This window comes from Prionailurus viverrinus, chromosome D3, assembly GCF_022837055.1.
Source record: "Prionailurus viverrinus isolate Anna chromosome D3, UM_Priviv_1.0, whole genome shotgun sequence".
Classification (NCBI taxonomy): domain Eukaryota; kingdom Metazoa; phylum Chordata; class Mammalia; order Carnivora; family Felidae; genus Prionailurus; species Prionailurus viverrinus.
This window is the reverse complement of record NC_062572.1, coordinates 84,423,790-84,445,526: the sequence shown is the minus strand read 5'-3', so window position 1 is coordinate 84,445,526 and position 21,737 is coordinate 84,423,790. Positions and strand designations below refer to the sequence as shown.

General features: G+C 39.1%; 1 protein-coding gene across 1 annotated transcript in view; it reads right to left on the bottom strand.

Moving 5' to 3' along the window:
* The window catches only part of CDH7 (cadherin 7), a 76,226-nt gene that overhangs the window by 9,219 nt on the left and 45,270 nt on the right, over nucleotides 1–21,737 (bottom strand). The window contains exons 9-12 of the mRNA XM_047826675.1: nucleotides 13,238–13,374; nucleotides 12,310–12,431; nucleotides 11,538–11,655; nucleotides 8,184–8,435 (exon numbers count right to left, since the gene is read on the bottom strand). Coding sequence (XP_047682631.1) covers nucleotides 8,184–8,435; nucleotides 11,538–11,655; nucleotides 12,310–12,431; nucleotides 13,238–13,374 — 629 coding nt within the window. The remainder of the gene's footprint in view (nucleotides 1–8,183; nucleotides 8,436–11,537; nucleotides 11,656–12,309; nucleotides 12,432–13,237; nucleotides 13,375–21,737) is intronic.

The following is a 21,737-nucleotide window of genomic DNA, read 5'->3' as shown; positions in this document are numbered from 1 at the left end:
AATCTCACCAATGAAGGCAAATAATACAGGTAGTGAATCAGCCACTTAAAAATCTAGTATGAAAATTAAAAAAAAACAAAAGGATGTAAAATATGTTATCAGCCACATAAAATGTGTGTGTGCTGGGGGGAGTACAAATGTACTTTTATTTTTATTAATATTTTTTAAAGTTTATTTGAAAGAAAGAGCGAGAGAGTATATGAGCAGGGGAGGGGAAGACAAAGAGGGAGAGAGAGAGAATCCCAAGGTTCCACACTGTCAGCACAAAGCCCAGTGAGGGACTCCATCCCACCAATCATGAGATCATGACCTGAGCTGAAATCAGGAGTTGGATGCTTCCCTGAGCCACCCAGGGCCCTCAAATGTCATACTTCTGGAATGCATTGGAAATTAAGCAACTATCAGCTTAAAATAGACTGCTATAACACTGGTGTATGTGAAACACATGATAACCAAAACCAAACCTACAAAAGAACCTAATAAAACAAAAAACTACAACAGGGGTGCCTGGATGGCTCAGGCAGTTGAGCATCCAACTTTGGCTCAGGTCGCGATCTCATGGTTCGTGAGTTCGAGCCCCATGTCGGGCTTCCTGCTGTCAGTGAAAGCCCACTTAGTGCCTCTGTCCCCATCTCTCTCTGCCCCTCACTTGTTCATGTTCTCTCTCTCAAAATAACTAAACACTAAAAAAAAAAAAAGATTCTCTTTATCCCTCTCTGCCCCTCTCCCCACTCTCTCAAATAAATAAATAGATAAAAAATAAAATAAAAATGGGTAGAAAACTTGAATAATTTTTTCAAATGACGACCTACAGATAGCCAGCAGGCACACTAAAAGATGCTTAACATCACTAATCACCAGGAAAATGACATTCAAAACCATAATAAGATGACCTCTCACCTGTCAGACTGGCAACTGTCAAAAAAGAAAAAATTGTTGGTAAGGATGTAGAGAAAAACAAACTTTATACACTGCGAGTGGGAATGCAAACTGGTGCAGCCATTACGGAAAACAATCTGGAGGTTCCTCAAAAAGGAAGATTGAGCAAATCCACTTCTGGGTCTTTATGCAAAGGAAATGAAAACACCAATTCAAAGAGACACATGTTTTGAGGAACCTCCATATTGTAAGTGTTCTCTCGCACAGGAAAAAAAAATACACACACACACACACAATGGAATGTTCAGCCATAAAAAGAATTACATCCTAAATGGAAACAGACTCGGTGGGAACAAAATGTTGGTTATGAGTGGGAAGTGACTGGGAGGTGGACAAAATAGGTGAATGAGACTAAGTGGTATAACCCTTCAGTTAGAAATTAAGGCATGGAGGGGCGCCTGGGTGGCGCAGTCGGTTAAGCGTCCGACTTCAGCCAGGTCACGATCTCGCGGTCCGGGAGTTCGAGCCCCGCGTTGGGCTCTGGGCTGATGGCTCAGAGCCTGGAGCCTGCTTCCGATTCTGTGTCCCCCTCTCTCTGCCCCTCCCCTGTTCATGCTCTGTCTCTCTCTGTCCCAAAAAAAATAAACGTTGAAAAAAAAAAAAGAAATTAAGGCATGGAAATGTACAGGGGATGCAGTCAATAATTTTGTAACAACTCTACGGCGATATACAGTAACTACATTTATCATGGGGTTCACTTCATAGAAACGTATCAAATCACTGTAATGTACACTTTAATAGGCCACTGTAGGTCAAGTATACTTCAATTAAAAACAAAAAAAGAATCTGGTTGTGAATGGCTCTTAATTGAATCAGCAGGTGAGGACAGTCCCCCTGAGAAGGTAACACTGAGTCTGGACATAAAGGGGAGTGTGAGCCCAGCAGGTGAAGGGATTCAGGAAGAATTTCTCAGTAACAGGGTGCCATGTTTGAAATGGATGGAAAGGCAGCTGTGCATCTCTTCCTGCAGGCTGAGTGAAGGCTTAGCCTGATACCTTCAAGAGGCAAGCAGGTGTCAGAACACGTCTTGCTCTGTGGGCCATGAGAACCATTTGGGTTTTATGTAGGTACATTTGATGCTTCTGAAATGTTTCAGGCAAAGAAATAATTTAGGTTTAAAAAAGTGAAATGATAGGAAAAATACAGGGGTACTAGTGCAGTCTGGTGATCAAAGGCGGATGTCATTGCAAGTGACATCTAAGCTAAGATCTAAGGGATGAGAAAATTCAACTTGTCATTTTGTCTGGATCTATGTGCTGTAGAATAAGAGATATATGCAGATGCTCAGTAATAGGAGGCTAGAATTTGAACTTGTACTTATGAACCCACTCTATTATTTATAGTCACAAAGAATAAATGAAGATTTATATGTGATAAAATCCCAGCATGTGATTGAGGTAAATTAGCTATCAACTATAGCATTTTTAACTAAGATTTGAACTGAATTTTAACAACAAATGCAGTATCCTTGAAATGTCTGCTGCAATATTTTCTCTGTCTTTAGACAGATTTGGAAAATCATATATTCGGATTTATTTTTTCTTGAGCCCTTATAGATCTTGGGATTACTACACTGAAAATAGAATTTAAATATTTTAAATGTGTGCCATATCCACTTTATAGAAAAAAATAGGCTGGATTTGGGAAAAAATGCCTTAAAATCATATCATCTAAGGAAATGGGAAAATCTGGGTCCAATGGAGATACTACTTACAGATAAAGACAAAACTAAATCAAACATTCTTTTCCACTAATGAGTACATTAAAATCGTCCATGGTCTAATTCAACAGGAGGGTATGGAACACCCTCTACATGTCATAGCAGCATTTTATGAGATGCTACATATATAATGATCAAATAATGCTCAGCCGCTGCCTCTAAAAGCAGGAATCTACTCGAGGAGATAGACAAACTAATGAAACAGGTGAGTCAGCCTTGCAGGACGCTCTCGTATAAACAAGGTGCTACAGGGTATGCAGGAACAGTACCCAAAGTCGACTCCGATGCAAAAAAGGAGAATGGTGTTCCAGGCAGAAGGAGCAAGTCATTTAAGAGTAGGTAAGGCAAATCACGAGGAGTCTAAGAGCAGCTCCGCCATTTGGCTGAAGGTTGAACTGGGAGGGAGCAGTAAGGTCACAGAGTCTGTGATTTTTGTCTGTAGACAATTGGGAGCCATGGAAATTTTATTTTATGCTGGGCTGTGTCACAGTCACATTTGCTTTGCAAAACATTACTCTGCCTGGGATGTTGACAGATTGGCATCTGGTAGAGACTGGAATGACTGCCATAATCCAGAAGGGCGACGATGGGCCCTGGGCAAAATCAGGTGCAACATCAAGGCAGAGAATAGCATAGATTCAAGGATCGATAAAGTAAAATTCAGATTTGGGGATACTGATTGGCTGTGGGGCATGGAAAAGAAAGAAAAGTAAAGGATGACTGATTCCCCTCAAAAAAAAAAAAACATGGAAGTAGGGACTAAATTGGGAGGAGAGGTAGGGATATAGGAAAACTGTTCAGGATTTAATAATTCTGTTCGATTTCTAATGCCAGCAGTCCATTAGAATAATGAATGTGCCCACCTAGAGTTTGCCAATCACCTGCACAAAAGAGACATTGTTTTCCATGTCTCAAGAAAGGGAAACATTTCATTATAACTCAAACCAAACTTCCCATTACTTTCCCAAAAGTATCACAGAGGCCTCTCCATTAAGTGTGCAAGTTGAGTCTCAAGATAGCGATAAAACTGACCTAAGTAAAGTGAATATTGTGTGTACAAAGACAACTGGTATACTATACATTTTGGTGATAATGCAGTATCATCTCAAATTTATCATACACAATTCTCGATGCGTTCTCTCAAGGTTGGAAGTAATTGGAAGATCCTGTAAATTAGACACTCAGAGGTAACCAAAGAAGCGATAAAGCTGCTGTGTAAAGCAGATCAAAGATTCTGCTCTAATTTGGCAGTACGTGGGTTGTGATACCCACAGATCTGTAGGCATTTCCCAGAGACACACAAGTCTTTCACACGGGAAAACACACAGGGAAACATACCTTATGAAGGACATTCAGAAGCCAGGCCCGCCTGTGTCTGAGTCCTGGCTCTGACACCTTATAACTTTGTGCATGTCTCCTCCAATTTACAGTTTTCTCATATAAAAAAGTGGGCATACGACTGCTTACTAACACCTGCCTAGGAAATGCATGTTATGAGAATTAAATCGGACCATGTTTGTAAAGCACATAACTAACGGCTAGCTCTTAGTATGAGCTTATTAAATGCAATTCATTTTTTACTATGCTTGCGTTTGTTTGAAAGGGGAACATGTGCCATCGTAAATTGGCTACTTCAGTCCTTTATTATCAATAGGACTGCTGTATCAAGTACTTTTGATCATTATAGATTATGATGGGGCTCAGTCTTTTACATAGTGCTATCATATTGTTCTCCGCATTTTTTTTTTTAGTTAGGTAATATTGTCACTTACAAAACTGGGAATATATTTTCCTGTTGAACAAAATCATGAGTGGCCAGAATCACAGGGGAGCAAGTACACTTCAACACTTCGTACATCAGGAAGGAAAAGTGAAAAGACGCAAGACAGCTGAATGTGAAGCTGGCCATCCTGGGCACACTGGAAGAACTTGAACTTGAATTCCATGTGGTAAGCAGTGTTTTCTACAAACGTCTTATTGCACTTGAAGCTGGGCCAGTCTAACAAATCCCAATTGTGGCTGAAGAGCAAAGAGCCAGAGGGGGTGTTATAGGACTTCAATTACTTGGACTTAATGGTCCAAATAGGGAAAAACAAAACTGAATATAGTAAATTCAGTGACGGTTTCAACGTGCAGGAAAATGCACAAGCTAACAAAGTAACTGTGCAGACTAATGAAGAAACTGGCTATAACAGTCTTTGGATAGATGTCCAATAATACTGAAACCCTATTTTATTTTTTTGTTCATTTTGGAAGAGTGAGCGAGCACACACAAGCAGGAAAGGAGCAGAGAAAGGGAGAGACAGAATTCTAAGCGGGCTCTGCTCTGTCAGCACAGAGCCTGACATGGGGCTCAGTCTCACGACCACCATGAAGTCATAACCTGAGCTGAAATCAAGTTGGATGCTTAGCCGACTGAGCCACCCACGTGCCCCAAATCCATATTTAAAACAACTGAAATTCTGTCTGCTCACTTCTCAAAATCCACTGAAGTAGTAAGTTAGTGTCATTCATAAAAAGTTTTTTGAAGTGCTTTCAGCCTGGTTGAAAAATAAGCACATATGTCAACAATTATGAGTTTATGATCAAAATGTGTAACAAAATTTTGGGGCAAAATATTTAGTCAGACATTAGAATACTAAAGGATCTTGCCATATATTGATGAAATGTTTCTACTGGCAAAATAACTGCATCTCGTTGATAGCTTTCTCATGAACCTTGAATATGACCATAATCTCTCTCATTCAAGTTGTATTCAGTGGAAGGAAAGGAAGCTGCAGGCTCTAACTGTGGAATCATGTCTTTCATTCAGAGAATTCCCATGCAAATAAGTCAGAAAGGGTGAGAACAAAGTGGGGATGGGAGAAGAGTCGGGAAAGATTTCACCCATGAAATTAAGAGGACACAGAGGTGAAGTCAACACAGCCAACTTCAGACAACATGACTTTCCAATTTTAAGAAAGGACTACATATGAACATTAAAAAAATATATTTTCAAGGTGCAATTCCTTTGTAGATTAATCCAAAAATCAGTGACTGAGAAATGCCATAATCGCCATTGTTATATGAACTCCTGAAATCCTTGAACCTCATTGTACCTCACTCTCCCCCTCTGCAAAATGCAGGGGTTTGGGTTGGAATGGATTTCTGTGATGCCTTCCTGCAGGAGCATTCTGGAACCTTCAGGGCATCCCTTTCTCTCATCTTATAAGTAGCTTTAATTTAAAACCTCACTGGACCACAACATCCCTAAACTGACCTAGATTCTCAAGGAGTTCTTCCCTATTTCCACCCTTTTACCTTTCTTTTTTTCTTGCAATATTTATTCAGAAGCCTAAAAAGGTTGAACTATAAATCCTGGTATCGAGTGTCTAGGAATACGACTCATCTTACTTCTTGAGGTGGAAAGAATGTGTTACTTGTGCACTAGAAGCCATGATCCGTGCGAGGCTGGCTGTCCCATCCACACCACCCTCACCCCAAATAGTCACATTGACTTCGGTACATACTGTGTGAAAACCTAGAGTCTACGACTGAGGTGACAGAACCAAAAGAACATGCAAAGTCCCGATTATCTGCTTCTAAAGACTCAGGAAATAAGGCACAAAGAGACTCAGTGCTGAACAGAAATACCAGTTTTTGGACATGCTGATTACTGAGCCAAGTCCTTACCAAGACAAGAAAGCCAATGGTTTCAAAATGAATTTCAGTACAATAGGCTCTGTTTTGACTTTTGTTTTTATAGACTTGGAGAAACTTTAGAAAAAAAAAACCCAGTAAAATATAAGACATGAACACCTTATCCTGAGAAGAGGTATTCCTAAGCTGGTATCTATTAAAGGAAAATGTTTAAATTTAACAAAAAAGTTAACTAAATTTTGAAGAAATCAACAAAAACCTATAAACTTACCCTAAGATATATGTATACACATACAAATACTCATATATATTATATGCAAAAATGAAATCTAATAATACTCAATTTCACTTACCAGTGACAGCTAGGTAATGATTCTTAACTAATTAGAACCAAGCAACCTAAATTGCAGGGAACTCCTAAGTCCAAGGTAAAAGTATGTTCTAACAATGAAGCAGGCTTCATTAGACAGCCTTAAAAAAAGATAATTGACTGCTGGGTATGATTAAATTCTGGGAAATCCAATTTTATCTTGTTCTTTTGAAGTCCGATGTAATCTAAATGGTGTGTGATAAACTAGCCAAGTTAAGTTCAAGAAGAGTCATCCACATACCATCTACCTTTGCAATGGTTCCATCTTTTTTCAAAACTGAGGCTAATCGTTTCAATTCTCATCAGGCTTTAACTGGGAATCGCCATGCCTAATGATTTTCTGAGACTTTCTGCCACCTGTGTGAAGTTATTTGGTTAGCTGAAGTTATCGAAAACGTAGTTTACATCTGTGTGAGATCATTGACAGTGTTAGTAACTAGGTCTTAGCTTGGTTCATGGGTTGGGAACTTGCTTCACCAATAACACTTAAAAGTTACTGAATGTCCACTATGTGGTAGGCACATAACTGTCTCGTTTAAGGTTGACAATAACCTTATGAGTCTAGTTCTACTATTTTCCCCTCAGAGATTAAGAAGCCAGCTTTAGAAAAATTAATGTTCCTCTGGTGAAAAACCAGTGTATGTTGGGAGCAGTAATAAACACTAGGTTTACCTAACTCCATAAATCTTGTTTTTAAAGATTACACAATGACAACTCACATCGCCAAGTTCTGCTTTTATAAAAATATATTATAAATGGGTTCACAAATTATATCAGACCCATTTACCTTAGAAAACACACAGCACGGTCTCAAACACAATCATAAATGCTCATTGTCCTTGCTGTGGAAAGTTACACTGTGAAAGAGAGTGTAGCTAAGGAAAAAAACCATTACCCAATGCCCATGTTGGCTAGCTCCCAATTTTTAAAAGCGTACTGCATAATCTCTTACAAAACTATAATTCTAATACAAGTTGTAAATCTTATTTAACCATGTAATGAAATAATCCAGGAGAGTACAATTAAATATGTTAATTCTTGGGAAAACTGTAACTTTTGCACTGCTGGAATTACAATCTCTTTAACTTCGTGAATAATTATAAAATATTCCTTACATCTTTTCTGAAAAGAGGGGGCGTATAAAGCCATAATTTCTGAAGTAATCATCTTATCAAAACAACATAGAGAAGATTCTGGTCTAATAGACGACTCTGTAGGGTACTGTAAAACAACATGGTAAATTTGAAAAAAAAAATCAATTTTAAACAGTCCTGTATCTTCACTGCGATTTTAAAAAAGAGATTGGTATTTTTTTTTCTGAGCTGTGTTTTAAATATACCATTGGAAAGCGTGGCCAAAGGAACATGGGTTGCTTACTGAACAAAACACAATAGAGGGGAACATTTGTGTATGTTCTCAAAAAGGTACCCAAGGCCAAAGGAAAGAGAAGGGTCACGGTCCATGCAGGGTTGGTGTGACTGCTCTCGCAGAGAAAGCACCGGAAACTGTACCCACCCAGTAACGTCAAGACACAGGCGAGGATGGCGATCAGGGCTCCGGTGCTGAGGCCGGCAGGTAGGACGTAGGCCTCCGCGTTGCAGGTCTGGGCTACCCCGTCGGCATCACAGTCACAGACGCGGATGGTGAGGGTGTTCGTGCTGCTGAGGGAAGGCGAACCACTGTCCACGATGAAGATGGGCAGGTAGTACACAGACTGCTCCTGTCTCCGGAAGCCGTTTCTCCTGGTGAGAATGGAAGCCGTGTTGTCTAGGATAAAGAAAGCAAACGTGTAACCCCAGATTTCTGGCAGACTCAGTCCTGCCAAACTGTATCCATTTAAGGGGGAGGGTGAGAGGAGGGGCGAAACAGGTGAGGGGGTTTAAGCGGTACAAACTTCTGGAAGAAACACACACACGCGCACACACACACACACACACACACACACGATGTATGTGAGTTAAGTCCTTCTGTTTGGTGTCTTTAGACCGAGCACTATATATTACCCAATACTGGTTCATTCTAGTACTGTTTAATACATTTACCTCATGCTTTGGAGTTATGACCCAAGGAAACAGTGACAAAGTAAAACTGAATATGGAAATTTTTATTCATCACTTACTAACTGCAGCTTTGTGAAAATCCCATGTAGTCTACCCCCTTACTTCTTTTACATTTCGAACCACACGCTTACAAAGAGGATGATGCAAATGAACAGGGTATCTTTGCAGAATCATGAGCTAGCCCAAAAATCTCCACCTGTCTCAAACGCAATATAGAAACAATTAAAATAAGTCGATCCGGCTTTATCTAAGTATAGCTATCAGAAATGACACTGTAGTTTTTAAAAATCCATATTGGTATATATCGTGACCCAGGCCCCATGTGTATAAACATTGTGTCAGTGATAAAATGGGTCATTTGTGTTTAATTTATATTCAATATTCTATTTCATCTAAACGTTTAAAGTAATTATGAAACTTTTAACAGTGATCAATAAGTCTGTATCACATAACTGTGATTTCTAGATCAGAAATATTTTTTCTTATCTGCTAGCGGTTTACCCAACTAACTTGTCTTCATTAACTAATTAGAGAATGTATGTGGTCCTTTAAACTTACAGCAATTAACACATAAAGGAAAATAGGACGCTAGTTTCATCGAGTGTACTTTAATATTGTATCTCCTTTCCAAGCTATCAAAAAGACATTTATCTAATGTTACCATAAAAGAATTAACAATGCTCTAATGAAAGAGCAAGCTGAAATCTATTCTATCCAAATAGCACCAAACAGCAAGCTCACAGGAGACCAAAGAAATCATATAACCTGCAGTTACAAATATGGCAAGAGCAACTGTTTGGTTTTTGGATTCCATCCGGTAAGTTTTTATGTAAATGAATCTTGTTTTAAAATGTGAATTTGAGGTGTTCATTAAAAATCCACACATGCGGCTGAAGGATATTCTTTTCAGTATGTTTCTCTATACACTTAATAGTAACGCAACGTCTATTTCTTGGCCTCTCAACCACTCAAATATATGTATTCATGATGTGATACGCAAAGTTGTTTCAGAGTTGCTGAACAGTAATCTAACATGCCTGGCATCAGAGAGCACACTTGTGCACGTGCACACGCACGACGAATCAAGGAACACATGCAAAAATGCCTAATACATGAGAAGGGAGTCCTGTGCTCAGGAAAGATATCGTAAGAATGGTGATGTTCTCTATGCAGTTCCTATGATGGAAGCCAACCTAAGAACTAATCTCCTAATTCTTACATGGTTCATGCTAGGACGCTCTGGACTTGACTTAGGGAAGTCTTTCAAGTGTGCGTTTACTGTCCAAAAATCATGGCACTGCATGATGATGACACATGGGGGAAATACTCTCTTCTTGGAAAGGTCATAAATTCCCCTCTCTGCATTTGTGCTGGGTGAATCCAAGTGCTGAGAACTGTCCCTTGCAAATATGATTAAGTCAGAGAGTTTGGGATTACCCACATAGAGAATGTTCTTCCTTTTATGTTACAGAAGGGACAAGATAGTGTTCTCATTTAAGCAGAGGATGGAATCAGGAAAAATATTTTAAGATTGAAGTTTTGAGGTCAAACTTGGATTTTCTGCGCTAAACAGGATGTAGGCTTTAGGCAAAAAGCACTTATAATGCCCACCTTCTAAGTCATTTTAGATGAGCCACTGTTTGACTAGCAAATTGTTTCTACGTTTTGTTTTTTTGTTCCTGAAGCCTGATTCACATATTCAAGCTGAAAGAAATACATCTTCTGTATTGGTGGGGGAATACTCTTCTCGATATATCAGTTGCAAATACCCTTCTGTTAAAATAAATACCTTGAATGAAATCACCTGTGAATAAATTCAAAATTAGACAACAGAATGGTCTTCTGCTTCCCTTAAAAGTTCTTATAATTGTCTATATGTTGTGTATATGTCTATAATTTTATATATATATAATTGTCTATATAAGTTGTTTATATTTTATAAATATATATACAATATTTATATATAATTATATATGCCTGTAAGTCTGTATATATTTATTTATTTAAGCAAAATCAGAATATACTTACAGGCCTCTGTAAATACGTTTCTATAATGACACTTAGGGAACTGGTAAAAGTGTTCACCTCTGACGCAAGGAGATGAGATTGAGGATGACAGGAAATTCTTTTTTATATTTCCTTGCACGAGGAGTATATCTTTTAATTGTCTGCATGGATTACTTTTATGTAAAAATAAAGGAATAACTGATGTTGCTATTGAAGGTATTAGGTCAAAATTGATTTATGTTGAAATCAGATTGGAAATACCAATTATTTTCCTAACGTCTCAGTTATGCCTATATAGGATAGCCTTATTGATACATTTAGCTGGCCCCTCAAATGTCTAGGAGTAAAGAGAAAGGTGGACCTGCCTTTTCCCTTATTTGGATTTTGGCTGGAAGTGATTTAAGTTGCAGCTGCTTCTTAATGACAGCAAATCCACAGATAAAAATTACTTAAAAAAAATTTAAGGGCAACGAGCCCCTTAAGAGTTTATTTGAGAGAGAGAGAGACACAGCATGAGCGGGGAAAGGGCAGAGAGAGACAGAATCCCAAGCAGGCCCTGTGCTATTGGGGCTCAAACTCACAAAACTGTGAGATCGTGATCTGAGTCGAATTCAAGAGTTGGATGCTTCACTGGCTGAGCCACCCAGGCACTCCACTCACTGCCCTTTAATTAATGTCCTTGTATGTGTCGGTATATGTGTATGTATATGTATTCCACAATCAGGATCCCTGAGCAAGAAAAAGTAGTTGTTTAGAGAGTTTGTACCTGCTGCCTCCACTGGTGACCATAATAATCCCTTACCTTTGTTATCTTTCAATGAAAAGTTGTGGTTATTTGTTGCATCAGTCGTTAAGCTGAAATAAAACTGGTGTCCATTGGATGGCTCATCTTTATCAACGGCACTGATCTTCTGGATAACCTAGGGATGGAGAAGTAAAACATGAAAATATGTTGTTGTGCTCGGCTTTGTTTTCTGTGACAGAGAAGAGCAATTTTATACCTTATAATAAACACCATCCTTCTGGAAGGAAGGAGCAGATAAACTAATACGAACTCAATCTAAGAAGGGCTCTGAAAAACAAGCCGTGTCCTTTTCAAACGCTGTGTTTGAATTTACTTTTGTGAACCTGAGACATAAGCTGTACCAACTGATGACACCATCCCCGTAAACATTACAAAACACTGAACAAAATGGATGAGTAGAGCAAACCAGACCGAGATTAAACTACACTTAATTCTTTGAAGTTCAAGGTACTTACGCCCTGCTGTGTAAAGTGGGGAACAGCTCAATCAAGCTTAATATGCTAGACTTCGTAAAGGAGTCAAAGCCCTCCACCATTTACCATGGCTTTTACAATGTTTATCTTTCTTCCTGAGAAATTTCGTCATCCCAATTAAACCAGAATTTTAGAGTTCCTTCAATGTTAGTTTATGCTACACATCAAAGTGTTAGTTTTGCTGAGACATGCTGACCATATTTTATCTTAAAGCTGACAGAATTTCAAGGGCAACTGCTGCTGCATATTTTAAAAGAAATCCCAAGCTAGGAGGCTGGTGTTCTGAAAGCTCTCACCTGCCCTGGCTGGGCATTTTCACAAACGGTGGTTTCATAGTCCATAGCAAATTCAGGGGCATTGTCATTGATGTCGAGTATAGTAATGGCCACATAGCCTCTTCCAACTTGAGACGGATTCTCTAATAAAGAGGAAAATGTCTTATTTACTCAGAGTAAAGCTGTTATGCCATTGCCATTTAACTCAAGAAACTCCTATTAAAAATAATTAGGATCAATAAAAAGGGTTTGCCTCTCTGAAGCATGACCCTAGTAAGAAAATGACCAAACTTTGAAAGAAATCTAGATACTTAACACTGTAGACTTCAAAGAGAGCAACAGGAAATTCGATCCAAACATCATCTATATGTACAGTATACGCATTTTTTTTAGTCCTTGATAAGAAAATCATTGAAAGAATGAGCAATAAACCATGAATTTCAATGTTCTTTGAAGCTAGAGCTCAGGTATGTAGGACTACACGCATATAATGTACACCTATGTATGTATATAATATGCATAACATAGAAGTGTGCATTATTATGTCGATGTCTTTCTTATCAGGGACTCAAATGAGTTCAACATCAATATGCAAATCTGAGTGTCTTGGCTAGAGATCAACCTACTACTTTCTGGAAGAAACTGGCCCAACTCTGTATCAGCATAAATGTAGCTTATGAAATACGACTACAAAGCAACAAGAAATCCTCTGAAGGTAACTCAGGCCCATTATTTTATAGTCCTCTCTTTTCATTAACTTTCTGAGCATTAAAAAATAAAGTTAATGAATATAAATTTATTTCTCAGCTGGAAATTAAGGATTTTCAAAGTTTTGCTTAACTTGAATAAGCACGTAATATGACTCAAGTAGAAATGATAACCCAGTGACAACCCACTCTCCACTCTCAGTGTCCCCCATCCTAACTGAATACTAAACCTTGCAACTTACGGCTCTCCATTGCAAGAACTGTGATATTATGAACAGCATTTGTCTCTCGATCCAAAGATTTGGCGGTTGTAATAACTCCACTGTTGGCATCGATATTGAAATACCTCTCCAAGTCTGTGTTTCTGTCAATTGAATACCTAATGCAACATTAAAAAAGAAGAAAAACACTTCAATATTTGTGTTTGATTACAATTTGCTAAGTTTATTTCATTAATTACATGGCCACTCATCAAATCCTGCTTACACCACAATCTGTCATATTAGTACAAATACATGCTTAGCTTAAAACTTCACCAAAGTTATACTTGGTTCATCAGTTCTTGTCAGTAACCTTTTTGATTTTCTGTCAGTAAAAAATAAACACCCTAGTGTAGTTCTCTTCACAGCAGATTTGATATTATAAGCTTCAAATTTATTTTATTATTATGTTAGTTCCCCCAAATCACTTACAATAGACTTAGTAGCCCCTGCCATGGTTATAGGTCCCTCTAAAATGAAATATACACAGACATCCTGACCATTCACATACACCTTTTGTCTTGACAACTCCAGCCAGATCTCAATCCCCCAAACTTAAAAAAAATCCCTCAGGATCTTGACCAGGATTCCATAGAGAAGTTTCATGGTAGAACCCCTAAAATTACATGAATATTTTGGTGTCTAGGAGCATTTTCTCAAAATATCTGCTATCCAAATATGAGTGAAAAATGTTCTACCTGCGTTCTTAATCCATTATGCTGTTATTTGTTCTGTATACAAAATTCACCCACCTCCCATTAATGACTGTCTTTAAATGCCACCCCCCAGTCATTCTAGTTGAGTAAAGGGATCTCATTTAAAAACAGACAGACAAAACCAACAGATAAAGGCATACCCAATTTAAGAAAGTATTCTATGTTTCCATAGTTCTCCAACACTATTATTAAATAGAATCATCTACTTCCAGTCTGATGTATCACAAAATGCTAGACACAATAGCAAGGAAAGAGGAGGCATCAGAAAATATTATAAAATTAACTGCAAACCAACAAATATTGTCTTTGTCCAGCAATAGTAGGTGTTTGGGTACTGAGAATGTTAGAAACTTATTTTCTGATGATTTCTATTTTATTGATGCCATATGAAACAAGATTATCAGCTGAGAGAGCAAAGGGGTGAAGGTACTTTGAGAAGAGTAGTCATTTTTTTTTAGAAGAGACAGAAATACAAATAAATATAAATACACACACAGAGACCAGGGAATGTATAACAGAAGAGCTAAGCATTGTGGATTGATACTTTGAGATTTATGTTCATCAATTTAATATGAAACCAGTCATTCTATGTGTCTGTCTTGCTCTGCTGTCATAAAGGCACATAAAGAGCATAGGGTTATTTTAACTGGTCACGAACAATGGACGGGGTGGGGGGAGTATGGACAACAGGGGCATGTACGTAAGAGTGATAATAAGGAAGGCCCATGATCTATAAGTTGGTAAGGAAGAACTAAGGAAATAAGAGAAGACAGACTGATTTGACAAGATTCTGATTGCACCAATAGATTGTAAATCTCTTTCAGGATGTGGAATTTCTAAAGTGGAAAGCAGTGGACAAAGATTAAGATCCTTGAGGTAGATTTTCCACAGTAGCATATATACGAGAGCTGACAAGTCACAAGTATGTTCGTGAGAATCTAGGACTAAATCAAGGCAGAAAAACAGATCACTGGAGGTAAGAAGACCAAGAAACTGAAATAGGCATGAGGCATGAGTAGGCATTTTTCCAAAGCAGATATCCAGATTGCTAACAGACCCGTGAAAAGATGCTCAACATCACTCGTCATCAGGGAAACACAAATCAAAACCACCATGAGATACCACCTCACACCTGTCAGAATAGCTAAAATTAACAGCTCGGGAAACAATAGGCAAGATGTGGAGAAAGGGGAACCCACTTACACTATTGACGGAAATGCAAACTGATGCGGCCACACTGGAAAACAGTAAGGAGGTTCCTCAAAAAGTTAAAAAGCACAACTACGCTACAGTCCAGCAATTGCACTACTAGGTATTTACCCAAGGGATACAAAATCACTGATTCAAAGGGGCACATGAACCCCGACGTTTCCAGCAACATTGTCAACAATAGCCAAATTATGGGAAGAGTCCAAAGATCCATTGACTGATGAATAGTAAAGAAGATATTGTGTGCCTGTGTGTGTTTGTGCTTCACCTTCCTCTTCATGACTGCCCTTTACTTAAAATCTGAAAACTCTCCTGCAGGTCCTCTTATGTTCTTTATATAAAACTCTTTTCCTTTGCAAATTTATACAGTCCCATGACTTAAATAACTTGTGTATTTTTGATTACTCCAAAATTCACATAAAATCCTCTTGTCCCACTAGACTTATATATTGAATTGCCTGCTTAATGTCACCACATGGATAGACAACATGAACGGAGATGTAACATGTCCCAACTGATGTTGTAACTGCTACAGTCTCCCAAGCACCTACTTCCCCTACTCTTTCTCCTCCGAGTAAATGACACCACCAGTCACTTGAATGTTCAATCAAAAAATCTAGAACTGGTCAGTGACTTGTTTTTCTCACTTACTCTTGCATCCAGTTTCTCAGCAACTTCCAAGTACAAGCAGTTCCAGTGGCCATACACTGTAGCCTAGATTCTGCATTATTTTACTCTTTATCAACGTATTAGGAGAAAACTAGCAAATTGCTCTCCGAGGCTAAGGCAGAGGGAGTCAGAGCAGATGTGGGGAAAGAACGAGCTGTTGGCTTGAGATTGAAGGTCTTGGCAAGGACACAGAGGACACGGGTTGTCCAGAACACTCCGGGTGGTGGTCATACTTCTTCATCACAAGGACTTGGGATCACTGAGGATTAAAGGGGTTCCTTATTTTCAGGGGCGCCTGGGTGGCTCAGTAGGTTGAGCATCCGACTTCGGCTCAGGTGATGATCTCGCAGTTTGTGGGTTCGAGCCCCGCATCAGGCTCTGTGCTGACAGCGTGGAGCCTGGAGCTGCTTCGGATTCTGTGCCTCCTTCTCTCTCTGCCCCTCCCCTGCTCATGCTCTGTCTCTGTCTCTCAAAAATAAATAAACGTTAATTTTTTTAAAGGGGTTCCTTATTTTCAACCAGCCCTTCCAGGCATACAAAAACCTAGATGTTATATAGGAGACATTCACTACGATATGAAGTTACCTAAGAAAAGCAGCCCCTCAATCAAGAGAAGTAATGATTACATGGGCATTTTTTAAGTGAGAGGTGCCAGATGTCTCTCAGGAGGACTGACTGAGCCAAAAGAAAAGGAAGAGCCTAAAGAAGTTCAGAGGAGCACCTTGTACAGGTCTGGACCCATGGGCCAAGGCCCTGAGATGTTCGATGGCCCGAGTCAATTAGAGGCTGAACAGAAAGGAAGGGGATAGGTTGTTTCTCTAATCACAAACTGAAGTGAATGTCAGTGCATCTCCTCATGCTGTTAGTGGTGTTTGGACTCACGATGATCCCTCTACTCTCTGCAAGTGACAGCCTAAGAAAACTTGGCCTCTTTCAATGCATGTTGGAGGAACCAATGAAAGAGATCACTTCTATGATTTGCCGCAGTTAAAGCTTGTGCTCTATCCATTTATTAGGCAGGCAGCTTGAAATCTCAATGTCCAGCCTCAGTCCTTTTCTTGAGAGCTGTGAACTGCTCCAGACACCTGCAATGTCTTGAACTCAAATTCAGTAGATTTAAAGCAGATCCAGCGGCCTTTCCCCAAAACTATCAGTTCTTCGTAACTTTCCCGTTTTCAGAACGAGCTGAGTATTTAAAGCAGAGTTGACGTTTTTCTCTGAATCCTCAACTGTGAAGGGTCATGTGTAACAAAGACTTCTACTTACATGTCTAATATTCATTTACCCTTCATTCTTATTAATAGAACCTTGCTTTTGTTAGAGGCAGCCATGTGTTCAGCTGAACAACTGGGATTACTAGTCTTCCATGCTGATGCGGTGTCAATCTCCTTATATTAACATTTTAGCAAATGAGATGAAGAAAGTTGAGTCGAGCATGACTGAAAAACCCCTATAGACGATAGGAAAGAGCTGATAATTCAGCTTGCATTTACTGTCCGCCCCTTCCCCTCCATCTCACCTGGGACACGCACACAATGGAAGAGGTCCAAAAACCATCTTGTAAATAGGAGGTGATGAGTGCTTGGCATGAGAAGCCAAGGCCCTTGATGACATTATACTGCCAAATTGTCAGTCCTTGGGTGCACAGCTCCAGACTTCTCATTAGTAAGTCATTAGTGTTAAGCTTTGTTGCGACTAGCCAAGCACAATTTCGAACAAGGGCAAGCAGGTACTATTATGGTGGTATTTCAGTATTAGATACTAACATCTCACAGTTGGTTGTTGATGGAGACAAGATTCAGAACCGTGTCCTCTGAGCCACCTGTCCATTATGTACCGCATTACCCATAAACGCGCTTTTAGTCCCTGTCACTTACAACTCTACAATTCAGCTTCTTTTCGCCTTTTCCCAATGCTCTCTTATCTAAAACCCTAAGCCAGTCAAACTGATGTTAACGGATTAATTAAAAGGCCATGTGTCTCTCCATTTCTGATGTCTTTACTCATGTTGGTCCTCCTGTACTCCATGTTTCCGCCTTTCCAATTATTTTAGTCCTATGATTCCTTGAAGACAGTCCTCTAGCATTAAAGCAGCAAGCCTTTCCAATTACATAAAAGAGAAAGAATTTTTCCCCCCCAGTCAGGGCCTCTCTAAGGCGCCAGGTGTGGAGCAAGAACAGAGGAGCTGTCTTGACTTCTGCTCTAACTCATCTCCATTTTCCTGGCTTTGGATGCATGGGACTTAATTGCCATCCTGGAGAATTGCATTCCTGCCTCAAATCAGAGACCCCCAGGCCTCAGAGGTTTGGGGCTTTGCTTGTGGAGAAGAGCAAATCAGAAAATGTGGTTGATTTATTTGGGAGGAAAAGGAAGGCTCATGGGACAGGGTCCTGCCATACATCATTTTGAAGAAAATGGGTACCGGTTTCAGAAAGAAAGCCCAAGAACAACATCAGAAAGCAGCAAGATTTAAACCTAAAAGCTAACGTGTTATGAATTTTTGCCAACCCAAGAGTGTTCTTCATTTCGACCCATGCCCCGCCCCCAGCATCAAGTTTCTATTAAATCATGCCAGTAATAATTTTGGAAAAGTCTTTAAAAAAATAACGTAGTATGATGTGATGTGACTGTGGGACCCCAGGATTCGAAGTTAGGACACCCTGGGATATTAGCGCCAAGCTTGATCTGACTGCCTGGAGGGACTACCAGTAATTTAATCCCTCAGCCCAAATTTATTAATAAGTGAGTTGAAACAGAGATCTCCAAAATTTTGTAAGTGTCTGATCTGATCTTAGCAATTATCCTACATTATCACAGAGAGTCACTGCATATTTTTGTAACTCTAATTTCCCTAGGATCAAACAAAAAATTAGGGCACTCGGTACTGGGAAATCAAGGCTGTTCCTATAGTATATTGCCAAGAAAAAAAAAAAAGAACAATTCATAGTCAAAGCGACATCTCTGAAGTTTAGTTCATTAAAGCCATTCTGTTTTAAAAATATAACACACACATATAATCCATAATGGGCCTTTCTTGGTTTGTATAAAGAATACAGGCTGTCACTAAAATCCCTTAATGTTTAATGTAGGGAACAGTTGGAGGACACATATTTGGATCTCTCTGTTCTCTAGATCTCACAACTTTTTTCAAAACAAATATTTTAAACTAAAAGCAAAAACCAAAGCAAAAACAATTTACAAGTTATGCTTTTTTAAGAAACCCTGCAGTAGTTAGGATCTGTGAACTTGGTGCTCCCCACCACAAATCACACACAAGGAAATAAAGGACACAATTTATGGCCCCGGCCCTGCCACTGTCCTCCTGTACTCATTTGGGCTCTCGAATCACTGTTTATACTGTTCTCTTTCTTTCGCTGCAAAATGAGACAGTTTTACAAGATGGTTTATCATTTCCAGATTTAACATTTGCTTTTTTAAGTAAGATTTTGTGTACCACCTCTTTCCAGCTAGATAACAAGAGGGTTGGGAACTCATCTCATCATCTGTATACGCTCGGCGCTCTGTACATCTGCAATGAAAAGAATTCCTTAATAAGCGCCTGTTATGACCACGGCTGCTGTTTGAGAAGCTACGGAGATCAATCGAAATGTTCTTCTCCCGTAGCATTCTTACCGCCCAGCTACTGAGATGCATATGAACACTCACAAAAAGGACGTGTGAGTGAGTGAGCTAGATTAACACAAATGTATCACCGCTACTCCCCAAATGGCAAAAGATAATGTGATAAATATACACGAACAATTCTGAACACAGAAACAGCTGAGTCATTCGAGTTGAGATCTTAAGAAATGCATGTGTGGGTGGGTGCCTCTGCGTGCCTGTGTGTGTGTGTGTGCCTGTGTGTGTGTGTGTGTGTGTGCGTGTACGTGTGTGTACTGCTGTAAGGAGTGGGCAGCTTCTGATACAGACCTTGCTAAAATCCTGGAACCACATTTTCTAACTGTGTGACCAGGAGGCAGATGTATTATAACACAGGAATGATAATGCTTGCCTTACAGGACTTCAATGAGAAATTTCTTCAAAATAAACTACTGAGTTCAGCACTTAGAGATGCTATTCTTTGTACTCTCACCCCCTGCTGATAACGGCAACTCGATTCTCCTCGGAGATTTAAACCTTCCCAATCTCATGCAATCTTGATGGTACTCACAATCAAGATGCCCAGAACTTCCTGGGTAAGAGACGGGACACACGTCCTAAGACAGGCCAAAAAACTTTCCAAGAAACGTGAACCTTAAACAGAGGGCCACGAGAAAAGAACAGGGTTGGCACGGGTTCACCCCACTGCCCCATCCTCAAAAGACTATCTGCTCATTCTTGCTGGTCATATTTCTAGAAAAACCTTAGTCTTCTGTTTTCAGAGTACTGGCTATTCAATGTTTTCTTTAATTCTGTGAGCTATCCCCAATTATTTCAATAAATCCCTTTTTTTTTCCAGTTATCTATGGCCAATTTCTATTATTGCAACTAAACAATGCTAAGAGTACAGTTCAGTGTAAGTATAGCTCCTTAATCTTTCTTCCTCATGGATAGTTCCCTAAGACTCACACTGAAACACATTATGGATTTAGTATTCTTCTATTCATCACACTTTTCAATAAGCATTTTAAATGTGGAAAATAATATAAGGGACAAATCAAGAGAAATGTAATCTTCAATAAATTCATTACCTGCAGTCTTCAAAAGCTAACTCAGAACTCCAAGCAGAGTTCTAATTCTAGGGCAATATGATAAAAGATGGAAAAATTGATCACATATATTAGGAATTTCTACTTACATTTTGAAAATTATCTCTGGATATTAAATACACTAGTATAACACTTTTTTTTTATCTTCACCATATGTTAACTTTTTTTTTCATTTTTAGTGATCGTTATATTCAATTGGGCAGCATTTTGAAATTGATTAAAGCTCATATTTTCCCGATGGAATAGATTTCTGCTACTTTGCACATGAACCACTATTTTTCCTCTATGTTACTGGCTAAGTTTCTTACAAAATAAGATACTACCAAATAATTTAGATTAAAACAATATGTACAAATATATGCATGTATACAGGCTACTTAAAAGAAACCCTACACACTGAATTATTCAAACATCCCAAATGTGTTCATACTAGTCACACTACATAATGTAATATCTGATACTATTTTATCACCTTTTATCTGAGAACATAAAATACCAGGAATGCCAAAAGTGCCTGCAGGTAACTAATATTACCTTAGAATCCTTGAACATAAGTCCAAATGTAGTTCTGTATTTAACTTGTTAGAAATGCTGAAAACAATCCCCATTAATTTTTATGACCCCCCCCCCCCTTCACATCTAATCTTATTTGCGATGATATCATGTTTCAATCCATTGGCTATTTTTAGCATAGGGACTTCGGGCTGTTTGTGCTGCCTAGAGAAGTATTTCTGCTGATTTCATAAAACAGCACTGGACTCTTAAGATGTAACTAAATAAAACATAAACAGACTTTGCATAACGTTTTCGTGGTCTGTCCAAATTCTGCCCTCCCTCAAGGCCTTGCTTACACGATCACTCCTTCAAACGAAGTCTCCTGCCCAGTGAGCTCGGAGCGACTACAATTTATCTCATGATTTGCTCTGACACTTTCCCCCCTCATTTTGTTTAACGTTTATGGGATCTTATTTCTTCAACCGGATTGGAAGTTCCTGGAGGTCAGAGGAAATGTTTTATTCATCTTTGTTTTTCCTGTCAGTATTCTCCCCAGCACTGTGCACAAAGCAGGTTCTCAATAAATGTATGCTGATGCAGTGCTTTGGTCTCCAAGTGCCGACATGAAGGGTGAAGAGTGTTCTAGGCTCTAGGCTGCTCTCATAGTGTCTCCCGTCTCGTTGA